Source organism: Paroedura picta, chromosome 12, assembly GCF_049243985.1.
Source record: "Paroedura picta isolate Pp20150507F chromosome 12, Ppicta_v3.0, whole genome shotgun sequence".
Lineage (NCBI taxonomy): Eukaryota > Metazoa > Chordata > Lepidosauria > Squamata > Gekkonidae > Paroedura > Paroedura picta.
The window spans coordinates 49,342,735-49,370,475 of NC_135380.1; the positions used below are offsets into that span (position 1 = coordinate 49,342,735).

General features: G+C 46.8%; 1 protein-coding gene across 5 annotated transcripts in view; it reads left to right on the forward strand.

The window, feature by feature from the left end:
• Window positions 1-27,583, forward strand: part of FAM163B (family with sequence similarity 163 member B) — a 77,539-nt gene extending 49,956 nt beyond the window's left edge. For 2 of the 5 annotated variants that reach the window (XM_077306734.1, XM_077306732.1), the window contains 2 exons: window positions 4,491-4,624; window positions 20,949-27,583. In XM_077306734.1, the coding sequence (XP_077162849.1) occupies window positions 4,514-4,624; window positions 20,949-21,335 (498 nt within the window). In that variant the 5' untranslated portion in view covers window positions 4,491-4,513 and the 3' untranslated portion in view covers window positions 21,336-27,583. Of the gene's footprint in view, window positions 1-2,289; window positions 2,309-4,490; window positions 4,625-20,948 lie in introns of those variants that run through there. The other 3 variants (XM_077306737.1, XM_077306735.1, XM_077306736.1) reach the window with 3 other exon arrangements.
• Window positions 27,584-27,741: the final 158 nt, after the last annotated feature.

A 27,741-nucleotide genomic window follows, 5' to 3' on the forward strand; every position in this document is an offset into this window, starting at 1 on the left:
GGAGCAAGCAGGAAAAGGTTTTTTCAGCCTCCCAAAGATGGAGGTTTTTGGAGAAGGGTTGCCAACCCTGGGTTAAGAAATTCCTGGAGATCTGGTGTGGAGCCTGGGAAGGAAAGAGTCTGAGGAGGGGAAGGAGCCCAGCAGGAATACGATCCCCTCCAGCCCCCCTTCTGCAGCTAAGCAGGGCTATCCCTGGTCAGCACTGGGAGGGGAGATCGCCAAGGGAGTCCAGGGCCAGTCCTGCCTACCCAGAGGCAAGCCACCTCGGAACCTCTCTGGCTAGGAAAGCCCACTCCAACCCACAGGCTCTGGGCCCCAACAAGAGGGCAGGGTCTGCTGTGCAAGCCCAGCAGGAGCCCAAAGGAGGCTGGATCTTTAAAATTTGTCATTACATTTTAAAACTATTTAATACAAACCCCCTATCAAAAAGGGGGGGGGAGCACATTATAGTCACATTTCTCTCTTCCAGTACTGAAAAGCTTATCCCCCTCATAACTTACTTGTGAGAAAACCTTCCTGGGATCTGGCTGCAAGGGCAGATCTGAAGCCCTCCCTCGTTTCTGGCCATTCAATAGTAAAGCCTCCCCCCCCCCCCCAACTTGCTCAGCCTCTCTAGGAAGCAGCTCCGCCTGTTTTCAGTCCTGCAGGCAAAAGAGAAAAGATCCCATTCCTGTCCACATGGTGGAGTCCACAAGACCCCCACGCCAGACTTCAGTGAGGCTGTCCTCAGTGGCCCCCTGCAATGCAGCTCACTGGCCTGCCCATGAGTAACTCCACGTGGGGGAGCACAGTCAGCTGGGGGGGGGGGAGAAGGAGATGAAGGCAAACTCTTGCAGTTCCCCTTTTGCTATCCAGAGTAGGCCTGCCCCCCCCCTCCAAAGCTAACCTTTAGCACGCTCTCCCTCTCTCTCACTCCACCACAAGCACTCTGCTTACAAGTCAATGAAGTCAGGGGTGGCACAGAAGCCTGGGGGTGTAGGAAGAAGTTAGCAGCGGAATGAGGGAAAACAGTTCGGGAGCAACGAGGCAAGTCTGCAAGCAGCTCAGGAATCAAATCAGGTGGCAGAGCGTGGGAAGCAGACAAGCAAATGCAGCAGAGCGGCTTCTTTCGTGCAGCCACTGTGCTCCCCTTCAGTACCAAAATTCCTCATCACCACTCTACTGCCCAAAGTTCCTCACTGCCCTTTTAATGCCCCCAAATTCCTTACCGCCCCCTCGATCCTTCTTCTGCCCCCAAGGAGGCAGTACCGCCCACTGCCCAAGATAAATGATATAATGCAAGGGAAAAATGTATTCCTTTGAGAGTTAGGGATATACTTGGCTTTCGTGGGTGTTGGTCCTCCTCTTCCTGCTCCCAGCTTGATCTTGAGAGCCTGCATGGTAGAGTAGTTATTATTTATTTATTTATTTATCATACTTCTATACCGCCCTCCCCGGAGGCTCAGGGCGGTTTACATCATAACAGAGAACGATACATAAAACAGTCTGTAACATGTATAACTGATAACTAATAATTGTAACCAAAATAACAGCACAATATAACGGTATAACAATATAGTACTACAAACAGGTCCAGGGCTTATTGATGGGATTCTGAGGGGGGGCGGGGGGGAGCAGGGGCCCTTTGGTTGCTGTTGATTACGTCTGGTCTCAGCCAAATGCCTGGTGGAGGAGCTCCTTTTTGCAGGCCCTGCGGAACTGTTTAAGCTCCGTCAGGGCCCTGATCTCCTCCGGGAGCTCGTTCCACCAGGTGGGGGCCAGGACAGAGAATGCTCTGGCCCTGGTCGAGACCAGACGGACTTCTTTAGGGCCAGGGATCCTTAGCTAGTTGGTGGTAGTAGAGCGCAGAGCTCTTTTGGGGGCATAGGCGGGGAGGCGGTCCCTCAGGTACACTGGGCCCTGACCGCGTATGGCCTTGAAGGTAATAACCAGAACCTTTAGTCAGATCCGGAATTCAACTGGTAACCATTGCAGCTGGTGGAGAACAGGCCGGATATGAGACCTCCACGGTGTTGCTGTGAGGATCCTGGCTGCTGCATTTTGAACCAGTTGTAGTTTCCGGGTCAGGGCTAAGGGCAGGCCTGCGTAGAGCGAGTTACAAAAGTCCAGTCTAGAGGTGACCGTCGCATGGATCACTGTGGCTAGGTGTTCCGGGGCCAGGTAGGGCGCTAGTAGTTTGGCTTGGCGGAGATGGTAGAATGCCAGCCGCGCTACCTTTGTGATCTGGGCCTCCATTGTGAGGGAGGCGTCCAGAATCACGCCTAGGTTCCTGGCGGAGTGAGCCGTAGAGAGCTGCACGCCATCCAGGGTAGGAATGGTGGACTCTAATCTGGAGACCTTGTTTGATTTCCCATTCCTCGTCCATGTGCCAGCCAGCTGGGGCACCTTGAGCTGCTCACAGTTGTAGTAGGGCAGTTCTTGTAGATCAGTTCTTATAGAGCTCACTCAGCCCCACCTATCTCCCAGGATGTCTGTGGTGGGGAGAGCAGGGCATCCAGGCAGTTCAGCCTGGTTCAGCGCCTGCAGCACTGCAGAGCACGCACAGCCGCCCCCACGCTCACTTGGTGGAGGGGAGGGCCAGGATAGAGCAGTGTGGGAGGGAAGGAAGGATATACTGTGGCTTGCGCAAGGTGGCGGGGACACCTGGCCACCCCCTCACTTGTTTAATGGGTGGGATGGGAGAGAGCAGGGTGACTGAGGCCTGCACAGGGCTGTGGGGTGCAGCACAACAGACCATGCCCAGCAGCCCCCTCCTTTCTTGCTTAGTGGCCAGGTGGGAAAGGAGAGCTTGGGGCATCTGAGGCCTATGCAGGGTGGCAGGTGAAGTGCTTCAGAGCACACCTGGCTCCTCCCACCCACCCAGTGAATGGGAGGAAATGGTGATAACAGGGCGGCTGAGGTCTGAGCAGGGCCGTGGAGCACACCTGGTTCCCCCCTCACTGGTTTAGTGGATGGGAGACGGAGGAGTGTCTGAGGCCGGGAGAGCCAGGCTGCCAGTGCTGGCACAGGAGCCCGTTCGCCGGCTCTTCCTCCTCCCGAGTGCCCAGAAGGGGAATCAGGAGGGGGAGGATGGGGGCAGGGAATACCCACGATTCAGTGGGTTGTGCTGCTGCTGCTGCTGCTGATGTTGGTTATTCAGTCATGTCCAACTTTTGCTGATCCTATGGCTCAACTGTTGCCACATTTTTCGATCTTGTCCAACTTCTTTTAGTTGAATTATTATTGTGTCGAACCCCCGTGATCTTTGTTGGCCTCTTTTCCTTTTCCCACTGAGTAATCCTAGCAGAAATGCTCTCTCCATTGAGTTGGATCACCTGATTCGGCCAAAGTAAATGAGCCAGAGTTTTGTGATTTTGCCCAATAGTGCCAGATCAGGGTTTATACACTCTGGTATTCCCTTGTTTGTGACTGTTGCTGCCCGTGGAATCTGCAGAAGCCGTCTCCAGCAGCAGAGCTCAAAAGAGTGAACTCCCCTCCTGTCTGATTTCTTTATCGTCCAACTTCCACAGCCATAAGTGGCTATTGGAAATATGATAGATCCAACAAATCTACATTTGGTAGTCAGGCTTTTCCATGCTCAGTTCATGCTTATTGTTGCCAAGCAACCGAGAGCAATTCAATGTTTAATTTCCGTACTGCAACCCCCACTGGTTCATTTGATCCACTCCCTCTTGGAGGCATATTGCCACTGAGGGCCAGTTGGACAGAGCCGACTGAACTTTGTCCTGGGCAAATATCTTTCAAATAATACAATCTATTTCCCATACAAAGCACATTCTCTTTTTGCTTTTGGCTTTCTGCAGAAGTGCCACAGCAGAGCAGGGCATCAAAGCCAGGCAGAAACAAAATGAAGCTGGTCAAAACTCACCTCCCATCTGCCAGGGTTGTTATTATTTTGTTTCAAAAGAGCATGTGTTTTGGTATGCAGGAGTAGGTCTTTGCGGCAGATTATTGTGGCCTTCTTTTTGTGTGCAGCTTCCAGAAATGCAACTCCTGCAGCACCCCAGATTTCACCACCTCCACCTCCTTGATCCCTCATTCAGTCGACGACATCTATTCTCCTCTATCTTATCCTCGACTACTTATTTGGTTCCAGTAAACGTTCTATCATTGGGGAGGGGGGTGGGGGGTGGAATCAGCACTGGGTGTTTCTGTGGGCCTCTATCATGTGTTTCTTTGTCTGCTGCTTTGAGACCCCAGGGAGGAAAACGGGGGGGACAGAAGTGCTGCAGTGAATACGGCTGACTCCCTGTAGGAAATGGGTCCTATGGGGAGGAAGGCTGTGGTCTGTGCTGCCTGATGGAGCTTGGGTGGGGATCCCAGGACTCCGCCCACAAGTGACTATGCTGCCCCAACCTTGCGCCAGAGGTCGTTGGTGGCACCTCTTGGATCATGCCTTTTTGCTCCTAACAAATAGGAGCTGCTTTTAGTATGCATTGCTTTAACACATTGTTTTTTGGACTGCAGTTTCCTCCTGTTGTGTCTTTCAGGGTGTTGATGGAGAAGAGGTCGAATGACAGCCGGAACTGTGGTCATCACAGGCGGAATCTTAGCAACTGTCATCTTACTTTGTATCATAGCTGTGCTCTGCTACTGTAGGCTTCAGGTATTGGGACCAAACAATGTGGGTGGCCCAGATCAGTTCATTCTGTCTTCCTCGGAAACATTGTGCAGGTTGTGATGCAGGCTCTGCATGTAGCCACAAGGGGACTTCAGGAAGGCAGAACTGAGAGCCACCCCCAGTTCACCATATTGCCATCCCAAATGGAACCTATTGGTGGGGCAAGATTCCTGAATAGAAACAGACTAATACATTCAAAACGCACATACAGTATTTGCTGGCGTATAAGACTACTTCCCCCCCCCTGAAAAACATGCCTCCAAGTGGGGGGGTCGTCCTATATCACGGGTGCACTTCAGTTGGGATAGACATAGCTGCCCATGGTGGCCCATAGTACTGTAATGTAATCTAACAAACTCTATATTCTGAGTGGAAATGTTGGGGGGTCGTCTTATACGCCCAGTCGTCTTATACGCCAGCAAATACGGTATTAATTTTCTGGTAAGGCCTTGGAGGGGGAGCGTGTCTCATGGCTTGTGCCACTGAGCGCTTAACACCCACTCCTGCCCCTGAGTGTCTTCTCCTCCAACCGGCTTGCCTGTCTGTCCAGCGGCCAGCCAATCACTTTCCACCCCTCACCCGACCACCCCCTCCTCCTTCCACTTCCCTCTGAGGCTCAGAGGCTGCAGATCCCTGCTGCATGAGAGCTGCCCCTGCTGGGGATTTCCCTAACAGCTGCCTGAAGACTTTCCAGGCCCTGGGGGGAGGGGGAGGCCATCCACAGAGTTCTTCCACTCCACCCCAACCCCAACCCAGCACCCGTTGTATTCCTGAGGCGGTGTGACTGTTTCCCGGCTCAAAGGGAAGCTACTGGGAGGGAGGGGGTGTCCCTTCCCCCTTGGGCCAGGAAACCCCCCCCCCCGAGAAAATGACAGGAAAGGCCGGGTGTGGGGAGGGAAGCCTCCCTTTTTCCTCTGGGCTGAGGACAACTTGCTGGGATCCACCGTCGGATCAAGGGAGGCAGGAACTTAACAGTTCTTCTTCCGGTCCCTAGGTGGCGCTCACCCAGTCCCTTCAGTTCGGTTTCTACCCCGGAGGGAGAGCAGTTGAGCTGGAAGACCCACGCAGTTATTTATTTCCTATTTCTACCTTTTACCTCATTCCTATTGTCTCATTGTTTGTTCATGTTTACCTCCTGTGTGCTCACCTCTCCTCAAAAAAAAAAAAAAATCCCCCCCTCCCTTGTTCATGATTTCTGCTCCGGGAGAAAGCCGATAAAGGCAAAACTTCCCAGCTAAACTTACTTTATGAGCTCCGCTCCAAAAAACCATGGCAGATGACCTAGAATCATAGAGTTGGAAGGAGCCTCATGGGTCATCTAGTCCAACCCCCTGCACTATGCAGGACACTCACATCGCTCATCTACTGTAACCTGCCACCCCCTTGAACCTTCACAGAATCAGCCTCTCCGTCAGATGGCTATCCAGTCTCTGTTTAAAAATTTCCAAAGACGGAGAACCCACCACCTCCCGAGGAAGTCTGTTCCACCGAGGAACCGCTCTAACTGTCAGGAACTTCTTGCGGATGTTTAGATGGAATTTCTTTTGGATCATAGAATCATAGAGTTGGAAGGGGCCATACAGGCCATCTAGTCCAACCCCCTGCTCAACGCAGGATCAGCCCTAAGCATCCTAAAGCATCCAAGAAAAGTGTGTATCCAACCTTTGCTTGAAGACTGCCAGTGAGGGGGAGCTCACCACCTCCTTAGGCAGCCTATTCCACTGCTGAACTACTCTGACTGTGAACATTTTTTTCCTGATATCTAGCCTATAGCGTTGTACTTGAAGTTTAAACCCATTACAGAAACAGCATCCTGCCCTCCTCCAAGTGACAACCTTTCAAATACTTAAAGAGGGCTATCATATCCCCTCTCAACCTCCTTTTCTCCAGGCTGAACATTCCCAAGTCCCTCAACCTATCTTCATAGGGCTTGGTCCTTTAGCCCCAGATGATCTTCGTCGCTCTCCTCTGTACCCTTTCAATTTTATCTACGTCCTTCTTGAAGTGAGGCCTCCAGAACTGCACACAGTACTCCAGGTATGGTCTGACCAGTGCCGTATACAATGGGACTATGACATCTTGTGATTTTGATGTGATGCCTCTGTTGATACAGCCCAAAATGGCATTTGCCTTTTTTACCGCTGCATCACACTGCCTGCTCATGTTTAGTTTACAATCCACAAGTACCCCAAGGTCTCGTTCACACACAGTGCTACCTAGAAGCGTATCCCCCATCCAGTAGGCATGCTTTTCATTTTTCTGACCCAGATGCAGAACTTTACACTTATCTTTATTAAATTGCATCTTGTTCTCATTTGCCCATATTTCCATTGTGTTCAGATCTCGTTGAACTCTATCTCTATCTTCCGGAGTATTTGCCAGTCCTCTCAATTTGGTGTCATCTGCAAACTTGATGAGTAGTCCCTCCACCCCCTCATCTAGATCATTAATAAATAAGTTAAAAAGTACCGGACCGAGCACCGAGCCCTGAGGTACCCTGCTATTCACCTCTCTCCAGTCTGATGAAACACCATTGACAACAACTCTTTGAGTGCGGTTCTCTAACCAATTCCCTATCCACTTAACTATCTGAAAATCCAGATTGCAGTCCTTCAACTTATCCATCAGAACATCATGGGGAACCTTGTCTAAAGCTTTACTAAAATCCAAGTAAATGACATCAACCGAATTTCCCCGATCCAGCAAACCTGTTACTTGGTCAAAAAAGGAAACCAGGTTGGTCTGGCAGGACCTGTTGGAGACAAATCCATGCTGACTTCCTTGGATCACCAAATTGTCCTCCAGATGTTTGCAGATCGCTCCCTTTAATATCTGCTCCATTATCTTCCCCACAACAGAGGTCAGACTCACTGGTCTGTAGTTTCCCGGGTCATCCTTCCTCCCTTTTTTGAAGATCGGAATAACGTTTGCTCTCTTCCAGTCCTCCGGGACATCTCCAGTCCTTAAAGAGGTTCCAAAGATGATGGACAAGGGCTGTGCAAGTTCTCTGGAAAGTTCTTTGAGTACTCTCGGGTGCATTTCATCCGGACCAGGGGATTTGAAGTCATCCAGTGCAGCTAAATGCCTCTCAACAACCTCTCTATCCATGTTAACCTGCCACCCAGACACTATCCTTTGGCTACGGCCATCTCTAGATGTGCCTAAACACTTTGACCTGTGGGAAAAAACAGATGTAAAATAGGCACTAAGCCTTTCTGCTTTCTCTGCATCTTCCGTTAGAGTTTGTCCATCCGCACCCAACAGTGGGCCTATTGCCTCCTTTACTTTACGTTTGCTCCTCACATAACTGAAAAATCTTTTCTTGTTACAATGGGCTTCCCTGGCCACTCTTAGCTCACTCTCAGCTTTGGCCTTTCTGATGATTGATCTACAGTGCCTAGTAACCTGTAGGTACTCTTCTTTAGAGCTCTGTCCTTCCCTCCATTTCCTGAACATTTTCCTTGTCTTTCTTAGTTCCTCTTGAAGTTCTCTGTTTTGAATTAATTTCTTCCCATTCGTTCTGGTCTGTCCCTCTGGGGCAAGAGAGAACAATTCTGCTCCATCCTCCATATGGTACCCTTTTAAATACTTGAAGATGCTTATCAGATCCCCTCTCAGTCATCTCCTCTCTAGGCTAAACAGACCAAGCTCCCCCAACCTTTCTTCATATGTCTTGGTCTCAAAACCCCTCACCATCTTTGTTGCCCTCCTCTGGACACGTTCCAGTTTGTTAACATCCCTCTTCAACTGGGGTGCCCGAAACTGAACACAGTACTCCAAGTGAGGCCGAACCAGAGCAGAGTAAAGCGGGACCTTCACCTCCCGTGATCTGGACACAATACTCCATTTGATACAGCCCAAAATCCCATTTGCCTTTTTAGCCACTGAGTCACACTGCTGACTCATATTCAATGTATGGTCTACTAAGACTCCTAGATCCTTTTTGCACATGCTACTGCCAAGACAAGTCTCCCCCATCTTGTATTGGTGTATTTGGTTTTTCCTACCTAACTGCAGAACTTTACATTTGTCCCTATTGAACTTCATTTTATTCAGTTTAGCCCACTCCTCGAGCCTATCAAGATCATCCTGTATTCTGTTGCTGTCTTCAGTTGTGTTTGCTACCCCTCCCTGCAAATTTAATAAGTATCCCCTCTAATCCCTCATCCAAATAATTTATAAATAGGTTGAACAACGCAGGCCCCAGGACAGATCCTTGGGGAACTCCACTTGTCACTCTTTTCCAAGAAGATGCTGAACCATTAGCAAGTACCCTCTGGGTACGATTTGTCAACCAGTTATAGACCCACCTGACAGAATTAGGATCCATACCACATTTTGCCAACTTGTCAACAAGAATATCATGTGAACAAGAATCCCTCCTGTCAGAAGGAGAGCCAGAGGCACCAATGGAACCCACGGAGCAGGAGCCTCTCGTAGAGGATTCCTCAGTGAGGGAAGATGGGCATTTTAATCTTATTATTATTATTATTATTATTGTTATTGTTATTGTTATTGTTATTGTTATTGTTATTGTTATTCCATTTATTGCCCGCCACTCTCTTGCGGCTCGTGGCGGGTTACAACATTCTAAAACCCCCATAAAATCCATTAAAATCCATTAACAACAACTACAATCCAACAATTATTAGTTAGCAAGCTAACATGGCAAGATCGGCTAGTCAACTTCCCCCTCCCCCTACTAGCAGGTGGAGAGGGGATATTGATGGTACCCATCTCCAATCCCAATCCCAGGTCCCGGGGGGGCATAGATGTTAGCCTTGGCCTCAACCATAAACCTGGCGGAAGAGCTCCGTCTTGCAGGCCCTGCAGAACGATGGAAGATCCCGCAGGGCCCGCAGCTCTCCCGGGAGCTCATTCCACCAGGCAGGGGCCAGGACCGAAAAGGCCCTGGCCCTGGTCGAGGCCAGGCGTGCCTCCCTAGGGCCGGGAACGATGAAGAAGTGATTGAAATTATGGAATTACCTGAGGTATCCAAAAGATTCAAACCAGAAGACTACCAACATTTGCTGTCAAAATGTCTAAATGGACTTAAAATGGAAAGAGGGGCTGGATGATCCAGCGGATCTGGACCCCAGAAGGCCTTATGGTAATCAAGAATACTTTCCCCCAGAGGAAGATGTTCCTAGGAATTTTCCACTGCCAGTATTTTTTGAGAAAAAATCCAGGGCGGAGTGGGAGAAGCCCATGGCAAACAGACAGTTACCAGCATATGCCAAAAAGCTGTATACAATGCCTGACTATGCAGACACCTATTGTGGATGGCCCCGTAGGAGGGCTGGAATCCTATGGCCTCCTCTCTGAAGATGGTCAGGGGTCAGTAAGGGATGTAATGGACAGGAAGGCAGACTTTGCCTTGCGCAGAACACATGAAACTCTAGCATTGTCCCTAAGAGCATCTTCGATATCTTCCATTGTTTTCAGAGCAACTATTAGGTGGGTCAAGAAGCTGATTCAACTACTGCCGGAGCCAGATAAGAGAGTGGCGGAAGGAAGGAATAGAGTACTAAAGGCAGCTTGTTTTTCAGCAGACGCCAATTTGGACGCATCCATTTTCAACGCCAGAGCCATGGCTACAACAGCAGCAGCGAGAAGAACACTGTGGCCGAGAGCATGGCAGGCAGACACAAGGGTAAAATCAATTGTCACTGCTTATCCTTTCCATGGGTCAAAACTTTTCAGAGAATCCTTGGACAAGGTCCTGGTGGAGACATGTGATAAAAAGCGGGCAATGCCCAGGACTCTGCATAGAACAGACAGGAGATTCAACCAATCTTCAGGTAACTCCCTTCGCCCCTTCAACTCATACAACAAGCAAAGACAAGACAGAAGATCTAGCTGGTCCACATCCAGACAGAACTTCAGAGGCAGCTACTCCAACAGGTTCCATTGAGGAAATCCTCCTCCAAAGCAGGAGAGAGACGGAAAACCTCACAAGGCGTGACTCCCTTATCCAGGTCGGAGGACTTCTAGCCCTGTTTTGAAACCAGTGGACGAGATACCAGGCAGACAGCTGGTCGTTGGAAATAATAAAACAGGGTTACGTCATAGAGTTCCTCAATTTCCCACCAAATTATTTCGTTCAGTATCCTTACCCAAAAACAAAATCAAAGCTAGAAAGGACTCAAGTTGCCATACAACATTTGATCGACATCAGGGCAATAGAACTGGTGCCTTCGGGAGAAGAGAAAATGGGAGTGTAAATATTCTTCACAGTCCTCAAATCCAACGGGGACTAGCGAGCAGTGTTAGACCTAAAATTCCTGAATCGCTTCATCAGACTTCACCACTTCAGGATGGAAACTCTCAAGTCTTAGAGGCAGAGTTCAATGAGATCTGAACACAATGGAAATATGGGCAAATGAGAACAAGATGCAATTTAATAAAGATAAGTGTAAAGTTCTGCATCTGGGTCAGAAAAATGAAAAGCATGCCTACTAGATGGGGGATACGCTTCTAGGTAACACTGTGTGTGAACGAGACCTTGGGGTACTTGTGGATTGTAAACTAAACATGAGCAGGCAGTGTGATGCAGCGGTAAAAAAGGCGAATGCCATTTTGGGCTGTATCAACAGAGGCATCACATCAAAATCACAAGATGTCATAGTCCCATTGTATACGGCACTGGTCAGACCACACCTGGAGTACTGTGTGCAGTTCTGGAGGCCTCACTTCAAGAAGAACATAGATAAAATTGAAAGAGTACAGAGGAGAGTGACGAGGATGATCTGGGGCCAAGGGACCAAGCCCTATGAAGATAGGTTGAGGGACTTGGGAATGTTCAGCCTGGAGAAAAGGAGGTTGAGAGGGGACATGATAGCCTTCTTTAAGTATTTGAAAGGTTGTCACTTGGAGGAGGGCAGGATGCTGTTCCCATTGGCTGCAGAGGAAAGGACACACAGTAATGGGTTTAAACTACAAGTTCAATGAGATAGGCTAGATATCAGGAAAAAAATTTTCACAGTCAGAGTAGTTCAGCAGTGGAATAGGCTGCCTAAGGAGGTGGTGAGCTCCCCCTCACTGGCAGTCTTCAAGCAAAGGTTGGATACACACTTTTCTTGGATGCTTTAGGATGCTTAGAGCTGATCCTGCGTTGAGCAGGGGGTTGGACTAGATGGCCTTTGTGGCCCCTTCCAACTCTATGATTCTATGTTTCTAAGTTCATTTTGGAGGTGATACAGAGAGGAGAATACCTCACATCTTTGGACCTTACGGAAGCGTACCTGCACGTGCCAATTCGAGAAGGCCACAAGAAATTCCTCAGGTTCTGTGTGGGTCGATACCATTATCAATACAGGGCATTACCGTTTGGACTCTCAACAGAGTATTCTCAAAGTTGCTAATCGCCCCGGTAACCTTTCTACGGAAGCAGGGAATTCACCTGCATCCATATTTAGATGATCTGTTACTGAGGGCGCAATCTCTACAACAAGCCATCAGCCACATCTCAATTGCGTTGCAAGTTCTTCAAGATTTCAGATTCATAGTGAATCTTCAAAAGAGCTCACTAATCCCTTCACAATCCCTTCAACATCTGGGAGTCCTGATAGATACGGTGGCCTCCAGGTTATTCATGACAGAGGAGAAAGTACAGAAAACCAGGGAGTTGGCGAATCGGTTAATAAAAGGGAGAACTCCGTCCCTAATGACACCAGCAAGTATGATGGGCGTCTTGGTATCAAACCTGTGCACCGTGGAATGGAGAAGATTACATTCTTGGCAACTGCAGAGTTTGTTCCAGCACGAGATATCAATAAAACTGGACAAGAAAGTAAAGGTACCACAGGCAGCCAAAACCAGCTTGTCTTGGTAGACCAAGAAGTGCAACCTGTCAAAGGAAAGCTATTCGGCCTCAGGTTGGAAAAACAACCATTCACAGATGCCAGCCTGAGGGGTTGGGATGCCACGCTGGATGGTCATTCAGCCCAGGGACTATGGTCTACAGTGGAGGCGACTCTTCCAATAAATGTCCTGGAAATGAAGGCAGTGTTCAGGGCTCTGCAGTACTTCCAATTTGGATTTAAAAACTCCTATATGTTAGCAAGAACGGACAACATTGCAACGAAAGCTTACCTAAACAAGGTGGGTCCAGAGAAGCCCTGAAAACCCTATGTTGGGCGGAAGCCAACCTGTTATCGATAAGAGCAGAGTACATAAAGGGAAAAGAAAACATACGAGCAGACTGGCTCAGCAGAGCGACAGTTTCAGCAGCAGAATGGCACCTGAAGCCAGAAATCTCTGCCTGGATAACATCAATCTTAGGTCGGCCAAAACTAGACCTGTTTGCAACAGCAGACAACAGTCAGCTACCCAGATTTTTCTCCTGGTACTTTCACCCATCAGCGGAGAAGACAGACGCACTGTAGACCCAATGGCCAGCAGGTCTACTATACGCATTTCCACCCTTCCCGGTGATCACACGCATGCTCGCAAAAGTAAAAGTACTCAAGGCGGAGGTGATACTAATAGCTCCAAGACGGCCTCAACGGCCATGGTTTTCAACCCTGATCCGCATGTCGGTTCAGGAGCCTCTACAGATACCAGTACAACCGGATATGCTTCAACAAGGACCCATTTAGCACGCAGACCCGGAATGGCTCAAACTGACAGCCTGGAGGTTGAGCGGGCCACTTGATGACGGAAGGTTACAGTACAGAAGTGACTGATACCATGATGGCTTTGAGACGCCAGTCAACCAACAGGATCTACAATACCTCATGGAAGGCGTTCATACGTTGGTGTCGTCCGGTGGACCACCTCTCTCCAAGACTAAGAGAAGTTTTACAGTTCCTTCAAGATGGTCTGGCACAAAGGTTGAATGTCGCCATTCTTCAGCATCAAGTTGCGGCTTTGATGTCTGTTCTGCCAAATTATAAAGGGAAGCCAATTTCAAAACATCCTCATATAATACGTTTTCTCAAAGGAGCTACTCAGATCAGGGCCCAACCGCCCATAGATTCCCTACGTGGAATCTGAATAAGGTTTTAACCGGAATGACAAAACACCCTTTTGAGCCAATAATGGATATTTCGTTGAAACATCTAAGAATGAAGACAATCTTCCTTACAGCTGTGACTTCAGCCAGACAGATATCGGAGCTGGCAGCCCTATCGGTCAGAAAAGAGATTTCCACAAGGATAGAGTAGTCATAGAATCATAGAATCATAGAGTTGGAAGGGGCCATACAGGCCATCTAGTCCAACCCCCTGCTCAACACAGGATCAGCCCAAAGCATCCTAAAGCATCCTAGAAAAGTGTGTATCCAACCTTTGCTTGAAGACTGCCAGTGAGGGGGAGCTCACCACCTCCTTAGGCAGCCTATTCCACTGCTGAACTACTCTGTGAAAATTTTTTTCCTGATATCTAGCCTATATCGTTGTACTTGTAGTTTAAACCCATTACTGCGCGTCCTTTCCTCTGCAGCCAATGGGAACAGCATCCTGCCCTCCTTCAAATGACAACCTTTCAAATACTTAGAGGGCTATCATGTCCCCTCTCAACCTCCTTTTCTCCAGGCTGAACATTTCCAAGTCCCTCAACCTATCCTCATAGTGTCTGGTCCCTTGGCCCCAGATTAGTGATCCCCAATCTGTGGGCGGCGGACCACATGTGGTCCTTCGACTAATTGGAGGTGGGCCCCAAAGGATGCCTTCTCCCCCCCCCTGGCCCTTTACTTCATCCCCCCCAGCCCTTTACAACACACTTCATTGTTGTGGCGTGTCTGTATCTTATTTAGAAGGGATGTTTAAGCATTACCATAGCGATCAGAGAGCGTTAGGGCAGTGGTTGAGAGTAGAGGAGTAAACTACCCCCCCCACCGGGCCTCGGTAAAAGGCGTTGAGTGGTCCCCAGTGAGTGGTCCCCGGCGTTAAGTGGTCCCCGGTGATAAAAAGGTTGGGGACCACTGCCCCAGATCATCTTCGTCGCCCTCCTCTGTACCCTTTCAATTTTATCAATTTTTCAGTTTTTTCAATTTTATAGTGTTAAGAACAGATCTGGCATTCTTCCATCATATTAATTATTTATTATCGTGCACAGTGCACAGTTAAAAACAGAAAAAAACCTTCTTAAAAACTATACCAAACTAACAACACAAAGGGCCAAACGCGTTTCGACCCTTCCGAATACCCCCAGTGGTATTTTCAAGCCATTTGTTCCTATTGCCAAAGCTTACCTCAGAGACACTATGGATTTTTTAAACCACATCCATCAAGTGGAGATAATAGAGAAGGACATTTTATTGGTTACCATGTCACTGTACACTAATATCTCACAGGATGAGGCCTTACAGGTATTATATGAAGTCCTGGAAAAAAGCCAGAACTTAAACCCCCCTACAACATTTTTATGCCACATTGTGGAACTATGTCTCAAGAAAAAAAAATTCCAATTTGAAAATGATTCTTTTTGGCAAATCTCAGGTACAGCAATGGGCTGCAAGTTTGCTCCAGAGTTAGCGAACTTATTTATGGACAGCTTTGAGAATAATTTTTTTTTTTTCAGGATGAAAATCCGTACAAAAGACATATAGCTATGTACAAGAGATTTTTGGATGACATTTTCATTCTCTGGACTGGCTCTGAAACGGAGCTGATGCAATTTAAGAAGTATGCAAATTCAAACCATAATACCATCAAATTTGAAATGCAATTTAATGCATCCAGGATAAATTTCCTAGACGTAATGGTTAATAGGGATGGCATAGGAATTGAAACAAGACTGTACAAAAAACCTACAGATGTCAATTCCTACCTAGCTGCAGATAGTTTTCATCCTTTCCACCTAAAAAAGAATTGACCATTTTCCTTACTGCTAAGGATCAGAAGGAACTGTAGTGTTTACTCGAACTTTGTAAAGGAGGCCAATATAGTTATAAAGCAACTGGCAGGCAGGGGTTATTCAGCAAAAATTTTAAAATATGCCCTCTACAAAGCCAAAAATATAATGAGAGAGTCCCTTCTGATACCTAAAACAAGAAATCAAGATGCAGATAGGATGGTTGCTGTCTTTACATACAACAGATCTTATAACTGTGTCAGAAGCACTGGCATCTTTCATCAACCATCCCTAGATGCAGAGCTCCACCTCTATTCTCGTACAGGAGATCAAAAAATATTAGGGACATGGTAGTCAAAAGTAGAATTAACAACAATAACAAAACAGTAACTACTACAATAGATGGGAAGGGTATTCCTCAAGGTTTTTCCCCTGCGGTCACTGTTCGGTATGTGCTTTGGCTTGCAAGAGAAGCGCATTCCAGAATCAGGCTGGTGATAGAACATACCAGATAAGACAATTTATAAATTGTTCAAGTAATTATGTCATATATGTGATTGAATGTCTCTGTGGAAAACAATATGTGGGCTGCACATCTAGGACCCTAAGAACACGGATTTGTGAGCATAGGAGCAACATCAAATGCAAGAAGTTAACAGCTCCCTTGGCAAAGCACTTTGTGGAATCTGGACACACAGAGACGCAGCTGCGGTTCTGGGCCATCGAACAGGTGTCTGCCACGGCAGATGTATCATCCAAACTTTTGAGGAAAAGAGAACTGTTTGGGATATACCAGCTGAACTCTTTTACACATGGCCTTAATGAAGAGATGGACTGGATGTCGGCATTTTAATATGTATCAATGTTGTATTAATGTACTTTAGTTTGCAGCTGGGAGACTGGATAAGGTGTCCTCCACCCCCTTTCCCTCCCCTACACACACACATTTTTTTGCTGGACTTCAAGGCCAGTCCACAGAAGCTGATGCAACAATAGCAGGACTGCATCAGCCTTACAGATGGGCATAAATAGTTTCCTTCCTAATACAATGATATAGCTTTTTCTGACGCACATGAGAATACACTCTGAGTACAGAACTTAATGATAGTGAAGGTATGTATGGGGATACCCTGTTGGCAATATGGGCAATTTTACCCTTGATTTTTTTCAAAAGAAGTCTTATTTTTACAGAGTGGTGACTTTAGGGACATAACATAGGAATTGGTCTCCAAAAAGGATATAATTTATACATATTGGTTGGAGCCATAATTCACAGTAAGTCACCACTTATTTTTGAATGATTTACATATTAGACTCTTCTTTTAATTATGCTCGTTCTGATATTTTCCAATATTTATTTATCTTTCAGGATCCCACTCAACCATTCAGCTACACATTATAGAGAGTGCTATATAGTGTATTATTATAATTTTGACCACTGAGGAATACCCGGAAGGGTCGACACACGTTTGGTCCTATGTGTTGTTAGTTCGGTATAGTTTTTAAGAAGTTTTTATTCTGTTTTTAACTGTGCACTGTGCACTATAATAAATAATTAATAAGTTTTACGTTATTTTTATTGTTCAGCTCAACATTTGAGTTCCTACCTGTTAAGGTTGGGTTTTGTTTCTTTTTTGGTTTAGCAACTTCCATCATAACCAAGATTTGATCTTACCATCGTTCTGTCCAAAACCGGTTCATCCAAAGGAGATAAAATGGCATACTCTGGATGTACGGCACTCTCTAAAAGCTTATCTTATCTGAACAGAGACTTTTAGAAGGACTGATTCACTATTTGTGTCCATTGCAGCCACAAACAAGGGTTTGAAGCTACCCAGCAGGGCTATAGGTAGTTGTCTCCAGGCAGCTATAGCTGAAGCATACTTGGCACAAAAATTGACTCCACCAACGGGCATTATGGCTCATTCAGTGAGGAGTACAGCAACGTCAGCAGCATTTTTTGGCAGAGCATTAATTCATGAAATTTGCAGGGCGGCTGTGTGGTTGAGCGCCTCAACATTCATTCGCCACTACAAGATAGATGCATACAGCTCAGCAGAAGCTGCTTTTGGGCGAAGAGTGCTGCAAAACATAATCAACACAGATGACAATGGCCCACCCTAAATACGGACTGCTATGGGAGGTCCCAGCAAGATGTCCTCACCCCAGGAGGAGAATGACCATTGAATACATTCTGAGAAGGGTCCTTCTCTCCTGGGGTATAAGAGGATATCTTGAACCCTCCCTTCCATCATCAAGAAGGTCAAGAAGGCTACTTGGCTTTCGTGCAGCTGGAAGTGATACCTCAGAGCAGAGTCTGTATTCATGGCATGCTGTGTGTTTTCCCTTGTGGTTAAATGTTCTGTTTCTCTAGTTCTTCTCTTGTTAGATGGTTCCTAGGTTGGCAAAGTTATTGATATTTGAGCCTGATATAAGAATGCCGTTGGCAGTGTCCGAACTGAAGGGACCGGGTGAGTGCCACCTAGGCCCAGAAGAAGAACTGTTAAGTTCCTGCCTCCCTTGATCCGACGGTGGAATCTCACCCAGCAGGATGTCCTCTTATACCCCAGGACCCTTCTCAGTATGTATTCAATGGTCATTCTCTCCCCGGGCTTTCCTGTCATTTTAAAATGGCACCGTGGGCGGGAGCTGGCTCCTGCCCTCTGCACCATTGCAAAATGACAGGAAACCCCCCCCCCGGGGGGGCTGCCTTTCCTTTCTGCCTTCCTGCCTGTCTTTTTTCCTGTCTTTCTTTCTCTCCGTTTGTTTGTCTTTCTTTGTTTCCCCCTCCACTACCCTGTTTGTGCCCGCTGCAATCCTGACTGCAGCGAGCTTTTTTACTAGTGGATAAATAAATAGAGGGTTAGAGGGGAAAGATGGAGCCATTTGGACATGTCACTAGACTAGAGCATGGGAACAAGAGGTTTGACAGGTCCTCTGAATTTTCAGCTTTCATTTAAAAACAGAAGATACGTTTCTTTGCTCATAGAAATATGCCTTTCTCTTTGTATCTCTGTGAGGGAGGGGGAAAGTTGGGAATTCAGTGTGCCTGCCATGCTTTTGGTTACTACATTCTTGCGATATATTGATATTTTGGTGCCATTGAAAAAATGCAAAGAAACAAGTTGTCTTTCAGGGTTTGACCACCACAGCCCAATTTTCCAAAAGTGGGCTGGAGATGTGTGGGAATGGACTGGACAAAGAATGCCGCAGAAATATTATACTCACGGGAAAAGGCAATTTAGAATCAGCGTCCAAAAAAAGATCAGGGTAAAAGTGGTCAAAAACACAAACTGTGGAGGAAGAGGGGAGACAAAAAAAGCAAGAACAAAGTGAAAAATAAAGGAGCAACATGCCTGAGGACATCAGGGGCTAAACTGAAGCAAGATGGGGCCAGAGCCAAAAGAAGCCCCACACGTGCACAAAAACACACGCACACACATAAATGTGTGAAAGCCCATCTTCTCCCCTGATATCTCACTTTTTCCTCTCTTTTTTTAATGTTTGGAAAATCAGCTTTATATATATGGCATTTTGTAGAAGGGTGATCACTTAATTTTTTTTTAATTACCGTCAAATTTTTTACCTTCTCCTGCTCTTTCTTTTTTTCCCCAAGTTTTATTATTTATTGTTATATAAAGCGTTTACAGAAAGGTAAAAAAGAAAAAAAAGTGACCAACTAATAAGTAATTATTAATACATAGTCTATATATGTATACCATACATAGTATAGTCTGATATTATCTCAAGAAATATGTAGTCAATTCCCATTGCAAATTAACCCTAACCTAACAGTTACTGCTGTCTTTCTTAAGAAAGTCCAGGTAATCGCTCCACTGTTCGTCATATTCTTCCGGTGGTTTCTTATTAACCATGTTAGCGAGTCTTGCCATTTTTGCTAAGTCTAGCCATGTAGAAATAGTTGGGGTCTCAGTCACCTTCCAGTGCTTCGCCCACTTTTTCCTCTTAAGTCCCCACTTTGCCTTTTCTCTACCTCATTCCTGTTTTTGTTTGGTATTGTTGAAGTCTTTTATTCTCTAGGGTTGCAAGTCCTTTCAGCTTCTTTAAGCCCAGCATTTAGCAATCTCTCCTCCTGCCTTGCAACCCACCCCAGGAATGCCCTACTGGAAGAAAGGTCGATTATGCACTGGGCTTTTGAAGGTTTAAAAAGATCCATCTGTACCTGACACCAGTGTCTACCCTACAGCTAGGCTTGTTCAAACTCACAAAGCTGTAAGCTCCAGACAAGCACTTGACTGACTGAACCACCTTAGCTTAAAGCCTATAAACCTTATCTACAAGATTATCTGATAATTTCTCTCTCTTAAAAAAGAAAGAAATGCAATGGCTCCTTAGGTTCTTTCCCCTTCCCTTAAAAAAATAAATTGCCAAGATGGGAGGAACAGGGCAGGGGAAAAGAACAGAGAGGCAAGCATTTCTCACTACATTTGGGCGCTTTGTCATCTGAAGCACCCAATCCTATTTCTCAACCCACACCCCACTATGTAAGGCACATGTCAGGAAGGAGAGGAGAAGAGGAAGGGGCTGTAGGCAAGAAGGGATGATCTTTTCTTTTTCCAACATTAATACTGAACCCTGCTTATCACAACACTTGGGGGGGGTTGCTTATAAAACAGGAAAAAATGCTTTTATATAGAAGCTGAGACAAAATGAAAACAGTACTAGAATGGTGATCCCAGAAGTGAAAGCACCTGCTCCTGCTGGAAACCAATCAGCAGAGACCAATCAACAGCACACATACAAAAAAGGAAGAAAAAATCTTGGCAATCCAGTTTTTCTTATTAGTAAAAAGGTAAAGGTAAAGGTATCCCCTGTGCAAGCACCGAGTCATGTCTGACCCTTGGGGTGACGCCCTCTAGCGTTTTCATGGCAGACTCAATACGGGGTGGTTTGCCAGTGCCTTCCCCAGTCATTACCGTTTACCCCCCAGCAAGCTGGGTACTCATTTTACCTACCTCGGAAGGATGGAAGGCTGAGTCAACCTTGAGCCGGCTGCTGGGATTGAACTCCCAACCTCATGGGCAAAGCTTTCAGGCGGCTGCCTTACCACTCTGCGCCACAAGAGGCTCTTACTTCTTATTAGTATGCACAGTTAAACTTTGCAGTTTGTAGGAGAAAAATCTGAGAAAGAAGATAGATGCAGAGTGTAGGAACAGGATGTGAATGTGGTCTAAAGCTTCAATTCACTGAGAATTTAAATTAAGTTGTGAACACAGAAAGCACCAAAGACACCAGACCAGCTCCTCTCAGGAAGACTATGTGTGTGTGTGGGGGGGGGGGTGGAAATCTTATTTTGCCTTTTTTAGGTTATTGGGACCTCTCAGTTGGGCTGTGATTCATAATTGTTCTGGTGGCTATTGTGGGATTGTGGTTGCGATTGGTTCGCTGATGTTTTAGGCTGCTTTGTGAATATTGTCAAAAGGCATAACTATAAAAGGGTAATGAGAGAGGAGTTGGGGTGGTGGGCTCTTGATCTTTGGCCACTAAATTATTTTGGGTCTTTCCCCAGTATTATTGCTGCAAGAAGGATGAATCAGAAGAAGACGCAGATGAGCCGGACTTTGCTGTGGATTCTCACATCCCTCCGCTCCATTGCAACCGCAATGTGGCACTGACCAACGGCCCTTCTTTGTACCATTCCTCCCCCTACAAGAAGCCCTCCCAGTGCCGGACGGTCTGTCCCAACTGCTCCCATTTTGAGCCCCCCACGTTCTTCCTGCAAGAGCCTGAAGAGGAAGTCCGGAATGGAGGGGACCGCATCAACTACAAGGCCATCAGCCAGGAAGATCTGGAGCTGCCCGTCACTGTGAGCAGCCTCCAGGCCCTGAATCCCAACCGCTTGACGGCCATGCGTGAGGCCTTCTCCCGCAGCCGTAGCATCAGCACTGATGTCTGACGCACAGCTCCAGCAGCCACCCAAAAGGCGATGGGTGTTTTTCTACCTTCTTGCAGCTTTTAAAACAGCGTTGCTCTTTTTCATGAAGAAAATCTACGGAAGTCTTTTGAATGGATGAATGTATTTGTATGTTATTACATATAGCTCCATGTACCACCTAATAAAGCATTGCTTAAAGGGAGGGGGAGGGGACAGGATGCCAGTAGGGGAGGGGTGGCCATGTAGGTTTTCTAAAGCTAAGCGTTGGAACTGATTTTTTTTTATATATAAAGAGAAGATTTTGATACTGGGCCTCCTTTTGTATGCAAAGAACATCCCCCTTTGAGCCAGTGGGAAGAGCAGGGTGTCTGGCATGCCTGTTTTGGAGGGAGGAACAAGAGGGGGCATCATCAGCTGCCCTGGCATACCACCCTTCTCTCCCTCATCCCTAGGTGGGCTGCCTCGTCCAACTTTACAGTCCTCTTCCCAGACCAGAGCAGGCTCCCAGGTGGACTCAGGTTGCAAAGGACTCCTCCTATCTTAACAGACCAGGAGTGGACTCTGAAGGGGAGGGAAGAGGAGGTGGCACCCAGTCACCCTGCAGGTGCCTGATGAGCCTCGTGGGTTTGATTCTTGCAGCCTCACCAGTAACCACATTCATTGAGCATTATCTTTAAAGAAGCTAGTTGATTAAGTATTGCTTGTGACCGACCGGGTGCTTTTCCTGAGTACCTGGCCCTTGACACAAGTCCCCCTCCTCCCCGCACCTTACAAGTTAAACAAAATTAACCTGTAATAAAATTTATTATATTTTATTTGTTTACTTAAAACACTGGTTAGCCACTTTTTTCTTTGCTGAGTTCAAGGTGGCTTACAGCATAGATAAAACACAGAATAAAATACCTTAGAAGTATTTCCGCCCTGTCTGCTGACTGAAGGAATCTTTTTTGTCAATTTATCATATATGTTTCAGTAGACTGATAAATTGATTCTGTTGCACTGAGAGGCAGCCCACCTGCGATCAGTGGAGGGGACACCAGCCGATGGTATTTTTAAATGTGGTCACCATTATGCTTACACATTCATACACACAAACGAGAATAAAAAAGAACTACCCATTTGTAACATAGTAAAAATGACTATTGTACATTGTCAAGATATTTGTTTTTTACATGCATTCTAAATATTGCCCATTTTCAATGGATTTGTCATTCTGTATTTACTGTTGAAGAACAGACACTCCCAGCCGGCAGCTGCACTGGCTACCGATTGCTTTCCGGATCAGGTTCAAGGTTTTGGTTTTGACCTTCAAGGCCATCCACTGTCTGGGCCCCACATATCTGAGGGACCCCCTGTCACCTTATGCCCCCCGCAGGGCCTCGTGCTCAGCGGATATGAATCTGCGGGGGGTCCCCGGCCCACGAGTAGTACACCTGGCCGTGACCAGGGCCAGGGCCTTTCCAGTCCTCGCCCCAACCTGGTGGAATGAGCTCCCGGAAGAACTGAGGACCTGGACGGAGCATGTGCAGTTCCGCAGGGCCTGCAAGACAGAGCTCTTCCACCAGGCATTGGGTTGAGTCCGGGTGGCAATAAGATCAAGGGCCCCTTTTCAGTTCGGCCTGAACTTCAGGCTCTCCTGCACCGCATCTTTTCCCCTGAGGCGTCAGATGGGGGCGTTGTTGAAAGAGGGGTGGGGAGAGGCTTAATTGGTCATTGGATTTAGAATGGTTTTAGTTGGGGATGGTTATATTTTATTGTAGGCTTTTTAATGTTGGAACCTACCGCAAGCCAGCTTGCTAGGAGCAGCAGGTAATAAATCCAATAATAGTATTAATAATAATATTTTGACATGAATGCAGTTGCTGAAATCCTCCTGTTCTGGACAATTTCCTCCTAAAACATTTATTCACCCCCCCCCCTTCAATAAGTACACTTATATGGATTGCGACGATGAAATCCATATAATTTCTGAATCTTCCCCATGGATTCTTAGAATTCATCAAAAAGTTATATTTCTGTGATTAGTGTCAAGATTCCTTTCTGATATTTTTCTGTTGCCAAAACATATGTAGAAAGTCTGCTCCAGAGCTCAGCCTGACAGCAGCGACATCTGTCCAGAAGAGGATTATAGACACAGCCTTGGTGAGACGGTGCTGAGTACCATTGGAATGGAGATGGGTAACTCTTCTTCCTAAGATGTGCTGGAATTAAAAGGGAGAAGATTTTAGATCAAATTCATCTCCAGTCTTCAGCTGCTATAACTACCCTCAGATCTCCATCCCATTTTTCTGTAAAGTTGACCAGTTCCTCTCTAGTCTCAGCTAAAAACCTGTAGAACAGTGGTCCCCAACCTTTTTGAGGCTGGGGACCGGCAGGGCATGCGCCCGCGCATGTGCGATTTCGGCTGTGCATGGCGCATGCGCTATGCACGGGCGCGGCCCTGATTCCCTCTCCCCCCCCCCCGCAGTAAGAAGCTTCCCGGGCCGCAAGCTTGCGGCCTGGGAAGTTTTTTACTGCAGGGGGGGGCGGGGAGAGGGAGCCGCGGCCCGGCGCCAAGGTCTTCGCGGCCCACGGGTTGGGGACCACTGCTGTAGAACATACCAGTCAGTCTTTTATTTATAGCATACATCTTAGCAATCTTTTCCTTTAAAACTGAACTTTAAAAAAATCATTACTTTGTGCAATTAAAAGGCATTAAATGAATTTCTTTTACTTGGCTGGTTTACCTTACAGCCCTAATTCTGCATTCCAGCAAGCTCTTCTCAGCAGTACTGTGCTCCCCCTGGGGCTTGCTCCTTTTCAGGTCTGCCTCTGTCTTTCCCCATTGTCTTTTGATCTGATGCATCCCACCAGGAATACATGCAGATTATTATCATGATCTCTCTTTTAAAAGGCACTTTGGCCAGAAACCCTTCTGCAGCACTGCACTCGTGCTTCTCAAAGTAGAAAAGAAAACCACGTGTGAGGCCTTCTGATACCTATTGTGAATCTGTAGTAAAGGTCAGAATGTTAATTGCTACTTCTGTTGGTCCAACAAGAGAGATGTGGGTGGAAGCAGCTTTCCTTTTATAGAACAACCCTCCTCCACCGGATCAGGATCTATCCACTGAGCAGTGTAATCAGGCTGGAAATCTGGAGAGGGGATTTGGTTCCAATGGAGTAACATTGAGAATAAGGAAGAAGAGTTGGTTTTTAGACCTCACTTTTCACTCCCCAGAGGAGTCTCAAAGCCGATTCCCTTCCCACAACAGAGCCCCTGTGAGGTAGGTGAGGCTGAAAGAGCTCTGAGAGGAACTGCTCTGGGGTGACTAGCCCATGGTCACCCCACTGGCTGCATGTGGAGGAGTGGGGAATCAAACCCGGTTCGCTGGATTAGAAAATGCGGCTCTTAACCATTACACCAAAATGACACATCATTTGAGTTGATTGGGACATCTCAAAATCCTTTGTGCAAATTATGCTCCCCGCCATATCTGGACAATGAAACTTTTAATCTGGCCTTTGGATTTAATTATTTATACTTTTGACTTCTATGCCGCCACACCAGGGGTCACTGGCCCAAGATGGCATATAACAATTTAAAATATACAGTAAAAGCAGTACAATTAAAACAACACATAACAACAACCCAGCGGTATAATCATACAGAATTAAAATACAGTATGCATCACGATTAACTCTAGGCTGAGATCTTCTGGCAGCATGAGGCTTCAGGGTTTCGAGTAGGGACTCTAGTTGGCGTTTGTGGCTATCCTGGCCTCAACCAAACACCTGGCAGAAGAGTTCCATTTTACAGGCCCTGCGGAACTGAGTGAGTTCCATCAGGGACCTCAGCTCTTCCGAGAGCTCATTCCACCAGGTGGGGGCCAGGACCAAAAAGGCCCTGGCCCTGGTCAAGGCCAGGCAGACTTCTCTCGGGCCAGGAACAATCATCCTATTGGCATTTGAGGAGCAGAAAGCTCTCCAGGGGCATAGGCAGACAGGCAGTCCCTTGGAGAAGCTGGACCCAGACCACATATGGCCTCAAAGGTCAAAACCAATATCTTTAATCAGATCCGGAATTCAACTGATAGCCAATGCAACTGCCTCAGCACTGGCTGGATGTGGACGCTTCAAAGTGTTCTCGTAAGAGCCCTCGGAGCCGCATTTTGAACCAGTTAAATCAGGGACAAGGATAAGCTTGCGTAGAGCAAGTTGCAGCAGTCTAATCTGGAGGAGACCATCGCATGGATCACTGTGGCCAGGTGTTCTGAGGCCAGGTAGGATGCAAGTAACTTTGCTTAGCAAAGATGGGAAAATGTTGACTGGGCAACTCTGTTGATCTACAGTTCCATAGAAATTGAAGTGTTGAAGATCAAATTCCTGGCAGACTGTGTGACCTGAAGTTGTACTCCATCCAGGCAGGGCATGTATGTTTCCTGATCTGGACCTTTCCTACACAACCTCAGAACCTCTGTCTTGGAAGGGTTGAGTTTCAGTTGATTTTGCTTGAGCCAAGCCGTCACTGCTTCCAAACATATAGCGAATGTTTCTGGGGGGGGAGTCGGGTCGGCCATCCCTCAGGAGGTAGAGCTGGTATCATCCACATATTGATGACAACCCAGACTGAAGCTCCAGACCACCTCGGCCAGAGGGCGCATTAAGATGTTGAACAATGTGGGAGAAAGCATCCTACCCTGTGGAACTCCACAGGGGACCTGGAAAGCCTGCAGCTGATTCTCTCCCACTACAACCCTCCGTCTATGGTTCTGGTGCAAAGAGACCAGCCACAGTACGGCTGTCCCTCGAATTCCAGCTCTGGTGAGGCAGTGAACAAGAAGCTCGTCGTCTACTCCATCCAATGCTGCTGACAGATTGAGGAAAGTTGTCTCCTCAGCAGCTATCAGGGCTGATGCTCCTCTTCAATGGGCAAAACAACTCAAGAGAAGCAGAAGGGAAGAGCACAAGGCCCTACTCAGTCGCTGTGACTCTGAGTTTGACGGTGGTTCTTATGTCCAGCATGGGCCCAGATGTGGCCTTCAGGATCAACAGTGGGTTTATCCTAGGCACCATTTGTGAATCCTACTGGAGCTAAAACGAGCATTCCTTTCAGCAGCAAAGGATCACCTGGTGGTAGTTTGGACTCCACATTTGGGTCAGAGCGGCATGGGGAGACAATAGCAGAGAATGCTGTCCAAAGAGAAGGTACAGCATTGGAATCATAGAGTTGGAAGGGGCCACACAGGCCATCTAGTCCAACCCCTGCTTAACGCAGGATCAGCCCAAAGCATCCTAATGCATCCAGGAAAAGTGTGTATCTAGCCTCAGCTTGCTTCTTTGGGAAAAAATGGCAAAATGTAATGTCACATGTGCCAAACCATCCCCCTCTCGCATCCCTTGGGTAGCTTTTCTGCTCTAACACCCCCCCACACACACACACACCGTTACCAAGAGCTTGGTCACAGGACTTGTTCTTTGCCTTACAGTTAACATGATCTTCTCATCCCTTCATTCAAGCCAAGTGATGTTGGCCAAGAAATGAAGCAGGCCTTTGGCTCGCCTTGAGAACATGTTGCCACTGGGGCATACTAAGAACTTGTTGCTCCTTTCTCTGCAGTGTTGGATGATTTCTGGATTTCACACACTGCCTGGCACCAGGGGGCTGTACATTCAAATGAGTGGCTTGGAGAGAATTCTGTGTGACGCACACATGCTGGGGGGAGAGGGGGGGGAGGCAATGCTTTTAAGACTGCAAAAGCTCTTCGACAGTCTTGGTTAGAAATTTTCTAACTCGTTGGGCATTGTTTTCCCAAACAAGTCGGTTCTTTTGCAGCTCGATTGCTTAAACACAAGCATCAGTCTCTGGCTGGAGTGGAGGTTATTTTTTTCCTCTTTCGGTTCGTAACTAATTTCAGTATCTTACCTGGATTGTATCCAATTTGGAGGCCCACAGTGTCAGGGGGAAAGTGTACCCAGTTTTTGTTGCTGTGTTTTGCTGGGGATTGGTGTTCAGTCTTTGACGTGATCTGATGTGACAGCAGCCGCTTCTCCAGAATTCTGGGTCAATTTTGTACAATTCTTAAAATTTGCATTTGTTTCAACAGCGTTTCAAAGAAACATTTTGGATTTGTTACATTTAATCTGTGACTGTGATTAATCTTCCTATTTTTCTCTCATTTTTTCTAGTACATATTTTAAATTCCATCTCATGATTTCACCTTCACATGTGGTAAACTTGTACAGGACTTAACAAACTCTGAGAACAAAAAAATAAAAAAATGATAAACTTTTATCTTTGACTTTCTTAGTAGCATCAGCAAGGCTTGGAATTCTGCAAGAGGCCAGAAAAGCCATGCAAGGGCTAAAACCCCAGTATTTCAACTTTTATCAAAATCATTCTAGCTTTGTGTTTCCCAAATTTGTGATAGCGAAGGCACATCTGTTTTCT